This window comes from Neolamprologus brichardi, chromosome 1 (assembly GCF_056152115.1).
Source record: "Neolamprologus brichardi isolate AB-2024 chromosome 1, ASM5615211v1, whole genome shotgun sequence".
Classification (NCBI taxonomy): Eukaryota; Metazoa; Chordata; class Actinopteri; order Cichliformes; family Cichlidae; genus Neolamprologus; species Neolamprologus brichardi.
The window spans coordinates 44,468,321-44,489,003 of record NC_142104.1 but is presented as its reverse complement, the minus strand read 5'-3'; the positions used below and the strand labels follow the sequence as shown (position 1 = coordinate 44,489,003).

Below are 20,683 nucleotides of genomic sequence, written 5' to 3'. Positions count from 1 at the left end.
AACTGTTAATAACAAAGGATTTTTGTCATTTACTTTCAGAATGTTCAGTTTGACATTTTTGATAAATAGGGAAACCATTGTTTCATAAGAGGGTGGTGTGTGTCAAAAAAAGACTTTCATGAGGTTTTCCCAGCAGATCGTTGCAGTTCACAGAAACCGTCAATTTAATGCACGTCAGAAGCGCTTTTTATTGTGACTTATTGACGTGGCCTAAAAAGAAACATGCTGTAAAATCTTCCACAATGAAAACAAGGCACAGTTTTCGACGTGGTGACGAACACCACCACAATCACTTGGGGGCGCTAGAGTTCAGAGAACAAGCATGCTGCATTTATGGACGTCAGACTTTCAAAACTTTATTGTGACTTGTTCTTTTATCGGCCACAGATAAAGATAAAAGACGAATCTTAATAAATGACGGTGTAATAAAATGACATACTGATACAAATTTTTGTCTTGGAAAAACGATTTTACGTTAATAGGCTTTTACATGTCACACTTAGCATTATCAGCATGTGTGTACACAATCAAGCAATGTGACTTTTGTTAGAGCAGTTTCACGCAATAGCTTGTGCATTAGTGACACTTATAGTCACTAACTATATAACTACTACTGCTTTAATATAAAGTTTTATTAACTATGGCAGAAAAAAGCTACGCTTTGGCTACACAGCAGATGAATTTAGACGTGTGAGTGTGGTTTCCCACGCAGTTTAAAGGCAGCACCGTCGGGCCCACGGGGGAGGAGGCGATTAGAAGATTTCTACGGAACTGCCGTTGGGTCAAACCACTGTTAAACCCTTCGCGATCATTCTTGTCGACAGACATTCTTGCCATGTCTAGATAATGGTGAGAGTCGGACCACTACTGAACGCTAAGTGATAAAAAGCTGCTGCGCTTTTCGATCGCTGTTAAATTCGTCCATGATCGGCAGCGGGGGACAGCTTGATCGCCCGAAGGACCAACGGCAGAGAATTGTTCAAGTGACGGCTTCAGTAAGACTGTTGCGATGCTACGTAGGCATCTGGAAGAAAAGGGCTTTTCTACCATGAGAGATTGCGCGTGAGCCCGGTTTTCTGGCGGAAAACGAGCTCTGTCGACCCAGTCTGTAGTCTTTGTATCGAGACCATCGAGTCTTGCTTATCGCTTTTACCGACAGAGCTAATGAAGTTTGGGGGAATGGCAGGTCGAAGTCGAAGAGCCTGGTTTAGTGTTCTGTTGGGACTGGTTGTTGGGTTCACACTGGCTTCCAGGCTGATTTTACCCAAGGCGAGTGAGTTGAAGAAAGCTGGACAGAAAAGAAAAGCCAACTCTGCCGGGTGTGGGCTTAACGGGGGTCTCGGAAAGGAGTACGGTGGAGTCTTGTGGCCTGAAGTTAACGGTTCACCGCCGACCGAGAAATCTGCTTCCAGATCGAACAATTTCCTATTTGTTGGTGTCATGACTGCCCAGAAGTACCTGAACAACCGTGCCGTGGCAGCACACAGGTATGTGACTCACAGAACAATGCCCAAACCTTAATTTAATATAAAGAAATAAACTTGGAAACAATGGTGCACGGGCCTCTTGTACAGTAGCCTCTTTAGTTAACCGGCTATACGTATTATAACGTGAAACATAATAATATTTATATGTTAGCACAAAAATATGCCACATTATGTCTTATGTGAAATGTATAGCAATGCTACCAGCTCGTATGGAGAGTAAAACTGATGTAAAACTGCTTTAACTTCGGCGTGGTTGTGGCTAAGGAGGTAACGAGATCGTCAGCTGTAGATCAAACTGGATCACGACGAAGTTGATCAGAATTTCTTCTTTTCGTGTTTTTTTTTTAACATATTAGCAAACATTTGACCCTCTGTTAAGCAGACATACCTGATGGCAAACAGACAGGAACAACCTTTAACTTTTAAAAATATTTTTCTAACAAAAATATCCAAAATCAGTCTCTGCTTGCTGAAAAGTGTGACCAGTTTTTTGAGAGCTTTACTTGCATGTAGTGCCCACTTCAAATTTAAATTGGATTCAAGTCTGGACATGTACAGGGTAATACCATAAATCCAGTTTTTGTTTTTTCACCTTTCAAGCCATATTTTGGTTAATTTACTGCTGTGCTTAGGACGGTGATTCCTTTTTAAAGTTGTAAGTCCAGTTCAATTAAATTAAATTAAATTTACATAGTCCCAATTCACAACAACCTCAAGTCATTTCATATTGGTATAGACCCTACAATTTAGAAGAAAGAGAAAACTGAGTAAAACCCAACAGCCAGATGATCTTTTATGAGCAAGTGGTTAAGGACAATGAGAAGTAAAAATAAAAAATGTTTCAACAGACAGTTCTGGCCATGACCCAGGCGGAAAGAAAAGAGGAAAGTGCTCTTCTTTCTTTAGTAGCACAGTACTGTAGACAGCATCTGTGCCAAAAACTGTAGTTCATCTGGAAGTGATAAGAGCACATGGTACACGTTGTTTTTTTTGTTTTGTTTTGTTTTAAATGGTGAAGAAAAAAGATGGAACTGTGACTGCAGTGAACAAAAGCAGTTCATAGTGTAAGATAATGTCTGAGTCTGACATGTTGTAAGGGTAAGTATTTAAAAGAAGTGTTACCTTTCAGGTTACTCTACATTAAAGATTACTTTTGCCTTTATGTTTATTTTTGGAGAGGAACCATATTCCATCAGTTTCAGTGTCATTAAAAAGTTTCGATTTACAGTTTGAAATAATCTTTATTGTCCTTTACTGGCCAGTAATTCCCACAGAACTCGACTGTGGTTGTGGTGATGTTGAGGCATAATGTGTAGATAGACACCCTGTATGTGTGTATGTTTGTAGAAAGAGGCACATACATGGTTTCCTAACTTATTTAATAAATAATACCATACACAGTTTGTGACAGTAAAAAAACAAAGTAATACTTTCTCTACATCTTGTGAATTCCTTATGAACTAATACTTTACCATCTTGGACTGAAGCTCTTGGTATTGCTTTTCTTTTTTTATATACACTGCTAGGCCTTGATACAGCTACTCTACTAACTTTCCAAACAATTTAGCTTTTGTCTATGCTTTTACACTAACTTTCTTCTGATTGGCTGTTCCTTACTGTTTCCAGAGTTGAGATGTCCACATCTTCTCTAACTTGTCTCACAGCCTTTGGTATTTCTCAAGCTGCTGGTATGGATGACCTGATATCCTCGTGTTGGTGTTGTTCCCAGATCATCATGAAAATGTTGTTCCAGGTTCAACATTGCAAGTGACCAATCACATTATTGTGACGTTATTCTTTTGCGCACCAACCCATTCATGCATTTATGAAATTCCAACGTTGCAAGGACAATATCAACTCTGCTTAGCGTTTATTAAAGGGTTAGGTTTAGGGTCCGTTGATCGGCGGACAAAGGCGGTTTCTCGCAGCTTAAGTACAGTTTTTTGTTTTACGCCGGTTTTTCCCGAAGTCGCAAAAGTATGACATCACAACATTCTGATTGGTCACTTGCAATGTTGATCCTGGAACAACCTTTAGTATGATGATCTGGGAACAACACCAACACAAGGATATCAGATCGTGCTGCTGGTATAGCTATATCGTCACAATGGGCGTCTTCCTCTGCTTCTCCACAGCTGCTATGTCATTGGTCACCTACCACCAGCTTGTCCGTCTATACCTGGAAGTCTCACAGGATTTTAGCTTGGTCATTCTCAACCAGCCTAGGGTGTGTATCCCATTTTGACCTCGGGACTTCTAGACCATACTCGGCATAGATGTTCCTTTATACTATGCCAGCCATTTGGTAATGGTGTCCCAGTATGCCCTGTCTGTGCTGAAGTGTGCATCTTTGCACAGGCTGCACCTGGGGTCTTGCCTGGTGTGGTAGACCCCAGACTCTATCGCTCTGGTGCTTAGGGCTTGTTCCTGTGCTGTCTTTCAATCCAACTTTGGTGCAGCCATAGGATTAGCTACTTTTTCTATTGACCGGTGAAACTCGGCGTGTAGCGGCACATGAACAGTTACGGCCATTTTCCTGAAGTACTAATGGCTCTATGTTGTTTTATCCTGCATAGTGCTTTTGGCACTTACTTGTCCTCAGCTTTCTATCTTCGGCAGAGAGTACAGTTATAGGGTGCTGGACGTGAGATGAAAGCATCCATACGTAGTAAGGAGCTTTCTTGTCTTGTCATGATGATGTCTAAGGCAGACGTCATCATGACAAGAGCAGGACAGGGAGGAAAAAAGAAAGGTGGGGGATAGGGGGAGATAAAATAAGAGGATAGAGTACTCTGGAAGAAAAAAACAAACCTACAGCATCTGGAACACAAAATACAGAGACGTATAAATCAGCAATGTTCTTGTAGTGTGAGAGAGAGAGAGAGAGAGAGTGTTTCCATTAGTACCTACTCTGATCAACTCAGATTGAGTGGTTTTCCATTACAATCCAGCACCACCTAATGTGCGTGGTCGCTGTAATGCAGCTTAGCGTTGGTGGCGTAATTAATATGCGACATGAAAGGTACAACAAAGGTGGCCATCGAGGCAAGAATATACCCGCTGCCCGGACACGGGGAGTGGTGGTTTTGATTTTTGTAAATGAGACGCTCTTGTGACTCATCGAGTGATGCCACTGACCAGCCAATCAGTGGCATGCAGTCAGACATCATCATATCTTTGTACCTGCTCGTATCGCTGTGACCTATGACACCCGAACAGTGACAAGTCCATCCGATCCACACAGCTTCTGCACACCTATCCCAGCAGTAGAAGGAAGCCCCAGATTGGGTGCCCACGTCCACAGCGGTGCTGCCGCATTACAGCCAGCAAAGCCGCCTAAATGGCCTTATACACTGTGACCTACGTGGAGCTGATGAAAGGCTTTTTCACAAAACTATTATTCTCAGTCCAGCCACTTTATACCTGGATCTCTAGAGTTACCTGACTGTAGTGGAGTAGTTGTGGCATTTCGAAAGTTACAATTCAGAGGCAGGACTGTTAATTTATCCATCCGGTCCTGGGGCTCTGTTGTTTAGGAGATGGCGTAGGGCTTCATGGAATTTGGATATAGAAAGAGGTGAACCCAGAACCACAATCTGTTCGTCATTTAATTTTGGTGCATTTGTATTGTTAAGAAAGTTTGCAATGTCTGCATTGGAGGGACTAATCTGTATAAAGTCTTTAAAAGATTCATTTATTTGTTGTCGATCATGAGTAATGTTCCCAGTGGAATCCTTTATAGAATAAATAGGTTTTTTCTTCCTTTTATAGCTTTAACAAGCTCTTTAGCGAGGACTTTTCCAGAGTAATATAGTAATACTATGTTTAAAGTCCTCCAAATGCAGCCTTTGCATCAGAAATTTTGTTCTCTCGTTAAATATTTCATTTTATTCTAGTTTTCTCAGATTGTTAAATATATATTCTCTTGTCGTGAGCATAGGTATATTCTAATGATTTAATTGTTCTATTTCTAATACAAGCGGGGGTGGGGTTCTTTCTTCAATGAGCAGTAAGATAATGTTTTGCCACACATTACTGCTTTTCTTGCTTCCCATAGAACACATGGCGATATTGCTGGTAGGTCATTATTATCTAAATACGTTACCCACTTGTTTTTGAATTATTTAAGGGAATCTTGCTCTTTCATTAATGATGTATTAAATCTCCAGGTCCTCGTGTCAGAGAGATTGGTTCCATCACTCTCAGCAATCATTCACCAGCGTCTGAGTGTCTGTGATATCACTTATAATTGAGCTGCTAACTAAAGATAATCTAAGTGAGATTGTAAGTGCTGTACTCACCAGCAGTCAGTGTACCAGTGGCCACTCTTTCAGTGACGAGCATTTGCACTACTGGCAAACAATGCTGTAAGTTTTAGTCATTACGCAACTGTACTGTTTAAAAACCTGCAATCACTGAGACTGAAGAAGTCACTTGAATGGGTTTTAACTAGAAGCCACATACACTTATTCACACAGCACTTAAATGCCTTAAATGATTTCTCTCACGCTCTGATGGATGCATCAGGAGATGTTTTGGGGTTTGGTATCTTGTCCAAGGACATTTTAACATGTGCACTGGATAAGGCAGGGATTGAACCACCAACCCTCTAGTTAATACAGTTAGTACCTCCTCAGCTGCAGCCACCCACAAGGAGGACGTCATTAGACTAAAAAACCCAAATAAACCTAATCGAAACTTTAGAAATGGCTGTGTCACCAGTCTGGTACACTGGCCGGATATGCAACACCATACTTGTGGTTAGCAAATATGCAATTTGTGGTTAGTATCTTGCCTAAGGATATTTGGCATGTAGACTAGAGCAGCCAGGAATCGAACCACCAACCTCCCATCTAGTAGTGTCTGCTGTAGCCTCAGAGCAAAGTCGAATATTAAGGCTAAAAAGACGAGGAAATTGTTGAAGAGGACTTTAGTTATGTGGAGAGTTTTCGGCCGTTTGGACAAAGAAGCAGAGTTCTGCAAACTGTCAAAAGTGTTCCCAAAAAGGCAGGTAACACCATAAAATGTTAACATCTTAAGTAGTGCCGCCCTTGCACTGTGCGCAGTTGACAATACACGTGCACAATGCAATCCACAGACGATACAGAATTTTATTTGCACAGATATACTTTTTCCCAGTCCATGCCTTGTGACACAAAATAAAGTGACACAGTGATATCACCAATGCAGCCGCCCATTTTATTCTAAAAGACATTATACCAGTAAGCACAGTTGAAAATGTTGGATTTTAAGCATGTTTTTAAAGTAATTGAATTCAAGTTGCCAACTCTGTAGCCATGAACATTTCTTTCAGACGGCCGGTGCCCTGCTGTGAAGAGGTTAAAGAAACAGTTGAACAGCAAAGTCAAACATTGTTACCATATCGGATTTGTGGTCAGTCACAGGAGCCCGTCCAGTGAGAGACTGAGATTACCAAAAAGCACCACTGAACCACACAGGAAGTCATTCCTGCCCGTGGCATCTCCCTGCACAACTCCTCCATCTAACACACTGTAAACACTGCAATAGTTACAGCCTTTCTGCACATGACGAAGTTTACAGGTCGAATATTAATCATATATATTCCACCGCTGTAACATTCGCTGTAACATGCGATTTGTATATATTAGTGCAGTTTGAATTGAACGTTTGTCAAATCTGTAACATTCTATTATTTAAATAGTTTAGTCTGTTACTGTTACACTCTTGGGGCAACTGTAACTGTGTATTTTCTCAGGGATTAATAAAGAATTCTGATTCTGAAGATGAACCTCACAGTTTGCTTTATTGAGACACTTTTGGATCTCTCGTGTATGTAAATGTATTGATTTTTTTTTTTTTTTTTTTTTGTGGTAGGTAAATAACAGAATCGCTGAATTTGTCAGTTTTGTTTATTTTGTCCTTTGTTCACATTAGAAAGTTGTTTCCCAATAATCCAACACAATTTGAATCTATACAAAATAAATTGCAGAGTGTTGTTTTGTTTTATTTTATTTTATTTTGTATTAATGTCGGCTGTAGTCATGTGGTCCTGAACAGACAATCTGTTTTTCTACTTTGTTTGTTTTCTTTTGTAACAGTCAATGCTTTTGTTTTCAGATTCAGATTTCAATTAAGATTTTAGATTTTCATACATAGTACACTTGTATAATATTCTCTAGTATGTGGTCACTTTGGGAGGTAGAACAGATTGTCTACCAGTCTGAAGGTCAGTGGTTTACTCTCTGGCTCTTCCAATCTGCAGGGCTTTATACTCTCTCAGATTCAGCAAAATCTATCGGACAAAGGATGTTCAAAATGGGTCTTGCAGACTCAAAATATGCCTATGCTATAACCTACTGCACAGGCAAATCCTATGAGAACTATATGTATGGTATGGGATCTTGTATACCTGTCCAGAGGTTCTGGCAGAGGATGTGAAGACTGATCCACATGATTTAGCTGCTGTATCCCAACCTCAGCCAAGCTGTGCATCTTAGGTGACATAAGTGAATTAGATATGGAAACGCAGTCCTCATTGGCCTATGCACTGCTCAGAAAACCAGTTTGTGTACTACTCAATGTAGAAATGTATTTCTAGATCACAACAGTTTGGAGAAATGTCTGCCACCTTTAAAAAAAACAATTGGTTGGTGGACGCATGGTTGTTATCCTCGGATCTTCAGTTCTCTTGGGTGCGGTGGATTTCCTTGTCTGCCTCTGGCTCTCATGGGGTGGGATTATTGCAGTCTCTCACCTTCACTTTGCAAGTCCGTTATATGACAAACACATTCACGTCCTCTTCCTCTCTCACGCACGCAGATGGTTGTTTGGTTTTGTTTTGTTTTTAATTGTTACCGAAGACAATCTGAAGACAGGAAAACCCCCGAAGAAGCAGGACCTGCTCCAAAACATGCCTGTAATTAATAAACAGCTACATTTTGAACCTCTTGAATTCAAGCTGAAAGTGTGCACTTCAACCATAACTTCTTTGATTTAAACTCCGATGTGGTGCTATACAGAGGCAAAATGACTAAAACTGTTATTGTCACAATATTTGATGCTTAGCAGGAATATTATTGAAAGGTTATGATGCAAATTAGGAATATCACAATGGGTTCACACTAAAATATGAGCTTTCTACCTCTGAAATAGCCGCTGGTTTCTAAATGCTGATGATGTCAGTATTGAACATTTATGACTGTCATCTGTTTCAGCCATACCCAGATGAATGTACCGAGTGTGTACTCTGCAGAATACACACTTGTTTTTGGTTGGGTCATCATAACACCAGTCCTCTCCTTTTGTCTGTTTGTGTTCATCACAGGACATGGGCACAGACAATTCCAGGTCGTGTGGAGTTCTTCTCCAGTGAAGGATCTGACACCTCCATACCGATCCCGATAGTGGCTCTGAAGAATGTAGATGACTCATACCCTCCCCAAAAGAAGTCCTTCATGATGCTTAAGTACATGCATGACTATTACCTGGATAAGTATGAATGGTTTATGAGGGCTGATGATGATGTCTACATCAAGAGTGAGAAGCTCGAGAGCTTCCTGCGCAGCCTCAATAGCAGTGAGGCCATCTTTCTGGGTCAAACGGGAATGGGGGCCCGGGATGAGCTTGGGAAACTGGCTCTGGAGCCTGGGGAGAACTTCTGTATGGGTGGGCCAGGCGTCATCATGAGCCGTGAAGTTCTTAAGAGGATGGTACCCCATATCAGAGAGTGTTTACAGGAGATGTACACTACCCATGAAGATGTGGAGGTGGGCCGGTGTGTCAGGAGATTTGCAGGTGTTCAGTGTGTCTGGTCGTATGAGGTAAGGTGTTTGTTTATTTATTTATCTGTGTAGTAATTTAGTTGTTGTACACAGGAAGTGTGAGGTGCACGGGAGTTATGGGTGGATGTGAGTGTATGTGGGCAGAGGAAGTGGTACAGGATTTATCTGGAAGAATTTAAGACCGATTTAGTGTAACATGCTGTTGTCTCTGAGGAATAAACTTCCATAAATTCACTTAGTAATCACAACAACAAAAAGGCTTCAGTATCTTTACTAGCTGTATTGGGATGCATTACAAAAGTGCTAACAGTGTATACTTTTAATGATGCCAGTTGACATAAAACATATTTTAGTGTAAAACAAGTCAAAATTGTAGCCAGCTCCATACAAGCTGACTCCCAGGCAACATTATGCTATTATAAAAGGAGAAATATACTTGCCTATATATGCTATTCTACATGCTTTTAAACCATTTAAAATCACAATTCAAAGTTTTATATGTGTTTTAGGCTTTAGTTTACTTCAGCCATATTCCATATAAATCAGGTATCATTCAAAAATAAAAATAGCTTCATATAGAGTCATGACAATAAAAGAATATGACTGTAAGGACTTAACAACATTACTTCAGTTATATTACACCAACATCTCTGATACATCAGCACTAAGGGAACACTGAATGACCTGGTGGGTTTTGTCCATAAAACTACTCATCTAAGATTACCACAAAGTAAAAGATCTCTCAGCAAAATTATGCAACATTTTAGGCACTATACAAACATTACTGATGAGTCACACATCAGTAATGTTTGTAGGCTGAGTGCATTTTTAAAACAATTTGTGCAAACTGCACTACAAGGTGGAATATTTGCAAAATCATGACTACCTCATGATATTTTGTCTCAAAAATGAACCCTATGAATATGTCAGTGCCATTAGGATGAAATTATTGTGTCACCAACATTTTAATGTTAGACATATAATGTTAACAGCCTCTGTAAACTAATGTCCTGGCTGCTCGAGGCTCCGTTTTCTCTGACAGTTTCAATCAAAATTAGAAATGCTGCTCTGAGACTGAAATAACCAATAGTGGGCCAAAGCCTAGCATAGCCTGTAACGTTATTGTGACGGATACATTTTCTGAGTGAACTTGACTTTAAGTGACTTACAGGTTTCTTTGAAACACTATTTCTTATATCCAGCTTCTTCCTTTGCGCTGCCGTCCTCCTCTCCTCCTCGCAGTGCAGGTTTGCCGCTGCTGAAACTAAACAGAGCTCCCTGAAAGGCTCAGCCAATCACATTGGCCATATTTGTCACATGACGTAGGACTCCAGTAGAGAACGTAATTTAACTCTTTCTGCACCGATGGGTGAATGAGACGCTGACAGATCGTTTTTCTTTTCTTTCTGTCGGTTTTGTTTTTCTTTACTCGAAGAGATCAAATTATTGGTGGGGACGTGTCCCTTCTGTCCATGCCAAATCTACGCCCTTGGTGTCGGGGATGAAACGTGCAAACTCAGCAGCACCCTCTCTCATATTTTTCCCTCAGTGTGTCATTGCACTGGAGCTCAATCAGCTCCATTTGGAGGTTTGGTGGTGCGCTTTCCACATCAACTCCAAAAGGATTGGCAAGTAGTTCAAACCTGCTTCTTTGAGCTTCAAAGTCAGCAAATCGGCAGCCAGTATGTTGAGCGGTAGAGAGCTTCTCTTTCGTGGTCTGGCAGCTGGGGAAGTGGCTCAAGTTTTCTTTCTGCATCTGCGTCTCCCACAGACTCAGCTTGGTTTTAAACGCCGTCACCGTACGGTACATATCAGAGATGACACGCCCCCGTCCCTGCAGCTGCAGGTTGTGATGTTGCACAGAAACGCCATTTCACACATAAATGTTTCATCTCGAAGCTCTGTTGTGTCTTTCCTTTTGCTTTCCATGAACAGACAGATCTCCTCACGAAGCTCGAAACATCTTTGCAGCACCGTTCCCTGGCTTAGCCATCGCACATCTGTGTGATAGGGCAAGTCACCGTACTCTGTATCTAACTCTCCCAGAAATGCCTTGAACTGGCGGTGATTTAAACCTTTGTCTCTGATGAAGTTAACTGCACGCGTTATGATGGTCATCACATCCATTTTCAAGGCTTTGCCACATAACGACTCCTGGTGTATGATGCAGTGATAAGCTGTCAGCTCCTCTGACAGTTTCGTCCTGCATCCTCTCGCGTATCCTTGCCACCAATCCACTCCTGTGTCCACACATCGCGGGTGCTCCGTCTGTTGTCAATCCCACAGGTTTTTCCCAAGGCAGTCCCATCTCATTTACACATCTGGATACCTCTTCATACAGATCTTGTCCTGTAGTCGTGCCATGCATCGGACGTAACACCAAAAACTCTTCTGTTACGGTCAGGCTGGAGTCCACTCCACGAATGAAAATTGACAACTGGGTAATGTCAGTTGTGTCAGTGCTCTCATCCACAGCAAAGGAATATGCAATGAAATCTTTCCCCTTTTCCACAAGCTGTTCTGTTAGATTGGACAGCTGGTCTACACGTTCAGCAGCGGTGTTTCTGCTCAGGCTCATGCAGTAGTTTAATGCAATCAAAAATGAATATGAAGCATTTTACGTTCCGTACCGCTCAATGTCACACAGTGAAGGAAAGCGCTCATTTTTTTTTTTTTTTTTTTTTTTTTTGCCTGTCCCGTTTGGCTCTTTTGCCATCAGAATTATTGTCTAAAGGCGAAGAAAGATGCCCAACGGATTTTCTTTACCAAATTGACCATCCCAGCTTTGCCGTAATGGTCCATTTGATTCACCTTTTATTCTTTATTTTATTTTCACTTGCTGAATACGGGACAGACTTGACTGGGGGAAAGAAAAGGGAGAAAGAAAGAGGGAAAGAAAAACAGTTGAGAAGAGGGACGGGGGAGAAGGGCAAAAAACAGAATAAGCAAAAAAAAAAAAGAAAAGAAAAAAAATACATGTATCGATCACCTGGATCACCTGTTGAGAAAGAAAAAAGAAAACAAGCAGAAGAAAACGAGAGTAATACAATAAACAACATCACAATGATATATGTGAATATGACAGTAAATACTAAATATTAAACATTATTGTGCAGCACGTAAGATCGACAGCACAGTGTGCTTTGAGGTAGGAGCCAAAAAGGGTGTAGTTTGTGTGTGTGAGCACCCGTGTGTACACCTGTGAGCATGGACGCGCTTGTTTTCTTAAAAGGTTCCCTCATGTAATGATCTGCTAGAGGGTGTGGGGGGGCCACTGCCCCGTCCTCCAGGGCATGAAGCAGGTATGGAGGAGATCAAAACTCCAGACATCCAGAGGCCCCCAGAACACAAGAGACCAAGGAAGACCAACAGAGGGGCAGCCGTGCCACTGTCCCAGAAAGAGCTGAGGAGAGTCCCAGACGAGGGGTCACCCAGGAAAGCGCTCATTAATAAACCGAAATAATAATAAAGTGTATTTGAAACCGTTTCCTCCTGCCGTTACCTTAACGGACATTATACCCAACCGAGGCTCCAAATGTCTAACTACTCATGAAACTATAATGCTTCTAAAGCTCACAAAACAACGAAGAATGTTATGTCTTAACGATGTACAGAGTAAAATATATCTGCCACACTGAAGCATCAAGGGTTTCATCTAGCTGGTGCTGGAGGTTTTAGTTGCATGGAAGCCAATTTCTATTGTTAAGAGAGGGAAAAAAAAGATGTCTCAAATGCAAAAGTAGAACCACAGAATTGTTCCTGTGGTTCTGTCACTGCAGTAAAGGCCTTACTGGCTGTCCAGAGGCATTTAGAGACATTTAACCAAGTCTGGATCTACTCACTGTCCTAGTGCGTCTGGTGAGACTGATTCCAATCAGCCATGCTTTCTCGCGTTTAGCCTCGTGTGGCTGTGTTAGGGGATGTAGTAAGATCCAGACGTCTGTCACACTGAGTTTATCTGTTTACTGTTTGCTGTTACTGTTAGAACCAGAATTTCCTGTGATTTCTAGTGATGCAACAAAGTGTAGGCAGTGTCTGTGTTTGGCTGCTGTTACTGAAACAGAGATTTCAAATGTCTGTTAGCAAATATAGTATAAAATCTCGTTTTCTATCATAATTCAGTCTCATTGTGGAAAGAACCACAGTCTGTGACAGCACCTTTAACAATCAATACCTATAACATGATTAATCAGGCCTATAAATGTTTTTGTCACAGAACCACAAACTGACAAATGAACGATTCTCACAAAGTTCTGGCCACTGACAGAGCAGTGATGCCATAAATAGCTTTTCTTTACCAATGAACTTCATTAAACTGCAGTCAACAGATAAAGAGCCCTCAATAAAGGCATCTGATGTAGTCTGTAGTTGTGTTTTTGATGGATGACATTGATCTGCTCAGCAGTACAAAGACTGTTTCTTCTCCTGCATGCATGCCAGCTCAAAAACAAACTTCCAACCATGCTAATGGGAATCACAAGGCTGCACTGCTTTGAATCCTCCTCCTAATCCTAATTTTTACTGAGTGGTCAGCAGGGCTGTCAAACCAGCGCACTCTGTAATGTGCTGCTCTCCACCTGCCAACAACCACACCATTATATTTCTACATGCATGTTCTGAGCAGGGCGGTTAGCACAGGGTCTGTAACATAATATAACAACTTTGCTGGCCATTGAATGGGTGGATGCAAGCTGGCTCTTCAGGTTGCATGGTCGTTATAGGTTTTCTTGATATTGTCTTTTCTTCTAGTTAACACCACATACAGGGTAACAGTCTTTGTCTAACTTACAGATTCACTAGTTCCAGTTCCACAGGTGGGATTACTCTAATTCTTGGTCACATGGGGATTTTCCAAGTCCTGTATTAACACGTTCAACTCGGTGCAGTATTGTTTTTCTCACTCAGCAGTATTGTTTTTCTCACTTCTGAGAGCTAACGGCTAACAGCAGTGGATGCTCAGATGGCTTAGAAGCATATACTGGTTCACTTGATTGAATATATGATTTGGTCAGCTGGCAAGTTCTTCTAGATTTGTGTGAATAGAACCAAATTGGCTACTTTATGGGCCATTGTAAGAGCACATAAACAGGATCTGCTCCAGTTTGGAATAAACTAATTCTAGCTTACAGACAGCTCTGTGGATGTCAGCACTTTCTATTTATCACACTGTTTGCTCCATAAAAGGCCTGCATCAAGGGCAGGAGGACGATATGTTTTCATAACTAAAATTGATTGCATCACTATTTGACAATCCTTGAGCTTTAAGATTAGAAGCAACGATGAGTTCTGAGGCTTAGCTAGCAGACAGAAAAACAGAGGCCACTGAAACTCATTTGGCCTTGTGAAGCATGGAGCTGACTTTGTGCTGAGTAGATTCTGTCGCCGTGTCAGTCTCCCTGTCTGAACAGTTGATTCCCAGCAGACTATATGTAGATTATGCAGGAACTGCTGCTTCATATGAGTGACACCACAGCTCGTTCAACACTTTGAATACGGATGTGCATGTTTATTGGCATATCAATATTTGCTTTTACTTAATAGTGCTGTTGTGTAAACAGCAGTTCAAGCAGAGGGACTGTATACCTTGTGTATACTGTATACACAATTTATCTTTTTTTACCACAACACACCATTTTTGCCTTCCCTTTCAAAATAAATTCATCCATGACTGCCTAAGGTTTGCTCTCCTTTCTCTTCCACCTGTGCAGACTTGAAGTGCACTGTTTTCTATATTCTTGCTCTCTCCTCGTGCTGCTTCCTTCAGTGGAAATGGTTGTCTCACCAGAACTACTGGTTCTTACAGTAGATCCTCAAACTTTATCGTTAAGTTCTTTTAAAATCCAAGGTGTCCTGCTTTTATTCTGTTATTTGCAAGGAGAGGTCTTTTAGGCACTGGTGGTCACAGCATAAAGCTATGACAGTGCTCATGGTGACAGAAGTGTTAGACAGGTGGCTATTTTTTATTTCAGATATGTGTGATATGTCCAGTAAATGTCAGATTGTTTAGACTCATTTCACAATGGTGATAACAGAAGGGCTGCAGACTGACACGGGCAGTAAAAGTAAACAAACATGGAGACAAAGCTGATTTCCACAAGGAAAGCATCATATCAGACCAAAACTAAATAAGAAGCCCCCCCCCCAAAAAAAGTACTTAAAGTAATTTGATGAACTCAATTGATTACTGCAGTTATGATGCTAGTGCAAAACAGCACGCTGGGTTTAATTGTCCTAACAGCTTTGTATGATATGCATTTATATGATAAGTAAGCTCTAATAGTAGAATGGCTCATTTTAAAAAAATAGGAAGAAATAATGCAGTGTTACCACCAGTGTAGGACTAGAAGTCAACAAAACAACAAAAACAGCTTAATAAAACAATTGCAACCATTAGTGCAGCTCTACCTGTTAACACAGTTCAAAGATTCTCCAAGGAAGTTGGGTAAATCGCCTTACCTATTCAGTTTAAATAATCCACTTGTGTTTTCTAATCTGGGTAGGTTAAATCAGTTCTTGCTGTATTTAAACAATACCAAATATGTTTAAGTGCTTTCCCATTGATATTTATGTTGTCTTGTTATCTTCATGCTGAAGAAATGCTCAGAACGATTTTAGTAAACAAAAGTGCCAGAAAACATGATCATTAGAACTTAAAACTGTCTTTAACAAAATATCTTTAGTTGTTGGAAGTCATGTTTTACCATTTTCTACTCTTATTAATTAAAGTCAGTCACCATTAATGATAGTCAGATCTGTAACACTATAATTAACTAGTATCCAAGTTATTACAGGTGAGAATCACCATACATCCCACGATACGATATTATTGCAATTTTTTTTAAATATTTTGCGATATTCAGATTCTGTACATAAAGGTAAACTTTATCAATATTCATTTTCTCTAATATCAAAGTCTCACACTCAGTCTTTCTCTCATTTCAGTTTATTGTTGACAAACTGAACGGTTTGTATTACAGTCTAGTCCAACTTAACTGAATCAACCATCTGGTACAATTATAGCTATTCTGAACTATGCAGTTTATGAAAACTATGCAGCCCCTTCAGCAACTGAAGAATTTGAAAGTAAATTAAAACAAAATATAATTTTACATTAAATAAAAAAAGTTTTAAACTTAATTAAAATAAAACATGTCTTAAATTAAAATAAGTAAACTGTCATGTTTATTGCTGCCAAAAACAAGTTAAACACATTTGGACAGTGAAGGAATGTCAGGATTCTTGCTCAGAAAAAGGATCAACATGCTCTGAAGTCAGAGTACAAAAACCTTTTTGTAACAAAATATCGATTTCTGCTGTCCCTGTATCCATACATTATTAGCAAACAAAATATCACCATGCTACACAGTATCCATTTTTTCCCCCACCCCTACAAGTTATACAAATGTCTGTAAGGAAGGGTTTCCCACTACACTAGATGGAGACTTAGATTTGATCCCTTTTTAATCCGTCCTCATGATTTCACAGCTTCTGAGAGGGCGAAGCAGGAAAGACCTGCCCCACGGCAGAGCCCGCGTATTTAACGATCATATTTTGACACACTGACGAGACCCCTAAACACGACAGAGTGAAAATGTGGATTTTAAAATTCAGATTTGTTTCTGTAATGGTGGCATTGTTTAGGGCGAGGAGTATATTTATGGGCCTGATGTGTGCATATTAGAAGGATTTGTCTTCTTTAGCTTTTCCTACAGCCATAACCCAGTTCCTGTTTATCTGGCTTCCTTGGGCGGTGCTCGCTAAATGCTAGCTGCTTGGACCTTCACAACTCCACAAATATGCTGCTGCCCACCACACATCTATAATTACATTCAACAATAAAAAAAGACCAATATTGGTTCGTCCTTTGCTTTTCTGGGCGGTTCTCATTTAGCCTTTTGTCTCGATGTAACATAGCTGTGGATCCGCCCATGTTCCCTTCTGTGAAGCAGCTGTCATCTGCTGCCTTCTTATTAGACTAACTGCTGTGGGCTGAAGTGACAGGAAGGCCTTACTCATATCATAATTCATCAGACTGGAAAAACCTCTGAGTCTGTCACTGCAGGTCATTTTGGCGAGTACTACAGTGTTATAGCTACTTCGCTGGCAAAAAAGAAGACAAAGAGACTAGGTGGGGGCAGCTATGAGGAGGATGAACTCTAGAAGATGACATACCTGTGGAGGTACGGAGATGTTTAGAAGAGAGAGAAGTTGACTTCTTGACCAGATTATTTAATAACTCAATTTTGGAAAGTAATCTCTGAGAAATGGAAAAGACGTGTACTGGTATCAATGTTCAAGAACAAAGGCGAACAGCTCAACAAGTACCATTAGAAATATTTTCATATGTAAAAGTAAGTAGAGCAAAACAAGTGAAGATAATGAAAAACATCCATTCTGTTGACTGAGTCTGGAATAAAGACTGACTGATGTGCCGTTATGGCATGGTTGGTAGTCTGATACAACACGCTAACTGTACTTATATATTATACACATTTTTGCTCAATCTAGCATAAATATGAGATATTCATATTCAGGCACTGCCTGAAGTGGGACAATGGAACCAAAAAGTGTGATCTATGAAGCTAAAATTTCACAGCAGTTGATGCAAACTCTGGGCCATGATTTTTTTCAGGCAAGTCTGATATTGTGAGCAGCAGTATGCATTCATGCCAAGAAAAAGGCGCTTGCTTTTAATGGCAGAGGAGAAACCAATGGTCATCTGGCAGAGAACATGTCTCTGCTGGCTCAGAGTCCAGTGGCAATGTGCTTTATCCCGCTGCATCTCAGGATCTGGATTGTGCTTGGTGAAGCTGGTAGTGGTGTAACTGTGTGGGAGACAGTTTCTTGGCAGTTTGGTCTAGTTTGAACTGCACACTGTTAAAATGCCGCAGCCTGCCTGAGGATTATTGCTTGGCCTGTCCGTGCCTTTAGGCCTATAGTGTACCAGTCTCTTGATGGATACTTTCAGCAGGATAGCACAACCTGATCACCTCGAGTTGGATCATTGAATTATTAAAGTTCACTGTACTCAAATAGTGCCCAAATCTCAATTCAATGAGGTGCCTTGGGGAAATGGTGGAAAGAGGGATTCCTGCATCATGAATATGAAGCTGACAAATGTGTAGCATTTCGTAGCAAATAGCAGAGCTGATGACCACGCCCATACGTAGCTGTGGACAGTTGGACATAATCTTGCCCTACCACAGTAAAAGACGACATTAGCAGTGGTATTGTAACTGATGAACAAATACAGGAAGTATGTTGCAATGATTTTGATCATCCTATCAGGGTTAGACTGAAGCTGTGAGGAATCTGAGTGAGTAGTGGGGAATGTGTTGGATTATTTTTCTGTTCTACATTTCTGTCCTATCAGAGCTTAGTAGTGATATACAATATAACACGAGCTCCATAGTTAGCTGCAACCAAAGTGAAAGGAAGTGATGGGAAAGATGCACACATTATGTAGCACCAAGTCACAACAGCAGCTTCCTCAAGGAGCTTTATATTGTAAGGCAAAGACCCTACAAGTGTATCTTTGAAAGTACACCAATATTTTGGCAGAAGATGAGCAATTTTGTAGTTCTGCTTTTGCTTGGACGCGTGTTGTTGTGTAGTCCTCTCTTAGTTTATCTACATGTAAAGTGCCGAATGTACTCTATACCTCCAAGATTGTTCTGTTTATTATTACAATACAGAGAGTGCAGCATGCAGACACAGGGCTCCTCAGAGAGAGCTCTAGTGTTTATGTGTAATAAAGAAAAACAACATTCTTAATGAATGCCATTATTTTGTCTGATCACAACTGTACAAAGATGTTACTGTTTAGTCAAGACTAAAGCAAATGAAGCACATTATAGTATGAATCAGCTTTTCAAGGTGACTGTGCACAACTGTGAGCAAGATCAGCTCACATAAAGTACAGCAAGCATGTGTTAGTTTGTCAGAAATGTTTGGATTGTCTTATAATTTGAGATAGTACCATTTGAGTGCAGGCTGTGGTTCCTATGATATTTAAAATTAGAATGGGAGGCGGAGCCTTCAGCTTTCAGGGGGCAGATGTAGGAATTATGATACAAATTAAACCTAAATCATGTAAATGAATCTTGACTTTTATTTTTAATTTGTCACTACAGTTAAATAAACACTGCATTTTCAAAAATTTTCTGACACGTATTTGTTTCAGGCTTTAAAGGGTTCAGTCTCTTTTCTATTTTTCACATAATAGCTCATATCTCCCATCTTGCCTGGGCAGGCTGAACTGAGGAAGACATCTGGATAGTGGACAGAGGGAACAAAGGGCCTTTTCTGTTTTCTGTCCAATCCTCAGATGACACACAAACGAAGGGGTCTGTTCAAATTTCACTTTAGGCCTCTTACTATGCTGCAGTAGTGTAGTCCGTGGCAGTGTTAATGGTACTAATCAAGGCGATCATAGTGTTGCAATGCACCACACATAAATCATGCGGGATTTGTTTTAATATAATAATAATATTATTAAAACTGATGTTAAAGTGGACATGAAACACTTCATGGATAAAGGCTAAGTTACACCATTGTGCCCTTTCTGTGTAGTTGGATTAGTTTTAAACGCCATCTTGTGCAAGTACAGAACATGGCATGATCGGGCTGGTTGGTTGTGGCTTAAATTAGACTTAAATTAGTTTATGTGAGCTAACTGGTAACAAAACTAATAACTCAGGGGAAAGTTCGTCTAAAGTTTTGTGCTGCCCATGGCAGCAACAATGAGTTTTATGTTAAGGAACCAAGGATATGCTGTCCGCGTTCACTCAGTCTCTTAAGTAGTAAGTCTTTCTTTATTGTTTGGCTAATGGCATGGTCATGGGAAAGTCCAGCTGCTAGCCGTAAAGTTTGGGTTTTTAAAGCACTTTATGAATGGGGACAGTGTGGAGGAGAGTCAGTTTGAGTCAGGTGACCGGTGGTTCACCGGACCAACAAGCTGGAGTCAGAAACTCCCATGTTTTGTCATCTGACCCTTTCAACCAATCACTAATAGAAGACCCTTGCAGGTCATCATTTTAATATTAAAATAAAACAATAAAAAACTAACCGCTTAACTTAATACGTCTCCTAAAAGAGAAAGCCACTATATATTTTTTTAGTAGTTTCCAGATCGTGTTTCCCACAGGCATTATCGTTCTTTCAGTAGTGGGGCCCATTGGGTCATCCTTTGCTTTTCCAGGAGCTTCTTATTTAGCCTTTTGTGTTGATGTTACAGAAATGTGGGTCCATGAGCATGTGTGCGGACTCCCAATCTTTGGTAAATTTAATAAAAAAATTAGGTACTTGTGACAATAAAGAACAGCAATAATCATCTGCCTCTTTAGTGAGTTCCTCGTCTCATAGATTAGCTCCACTGTCTTAAACTGCAGCTAATAACGGTAGTCCTTCTTCTGCTCTGTAGCCTTGATGAGC

The 20,683-nt window shown here is 40.5% G+C and overlaps 1 protein-coding gene across 1 annotated transcript in view; it reads left to right on the top strand.

Moving 5' to 3' along the window:
• Positions 1 to 777: 777 nt before the first annotated feature.
• The window catches only part of chsy1 (chondroitin sulfate synthase 1), a 29,335-nt gene continuing 9,429 nt past the window's right edge, over positions 778 to 20,683 (top strand). The window contains exons 1-2 of the mRNA XM_087843045.1: positions 778 to 1,487; positions 8,794 to 9,289. Coding sequence (XP_087699171.1) covers positions 1,165 to 1,487; positions 8,794 to 9,289 — 819 coding nt within the window. The 5' untranslated portion in view covers positions 778 to 1,164. The remainder of the gene's footprint in view (positions 1,488 to 8,793; positions 9,290 to 20,683) is intronic.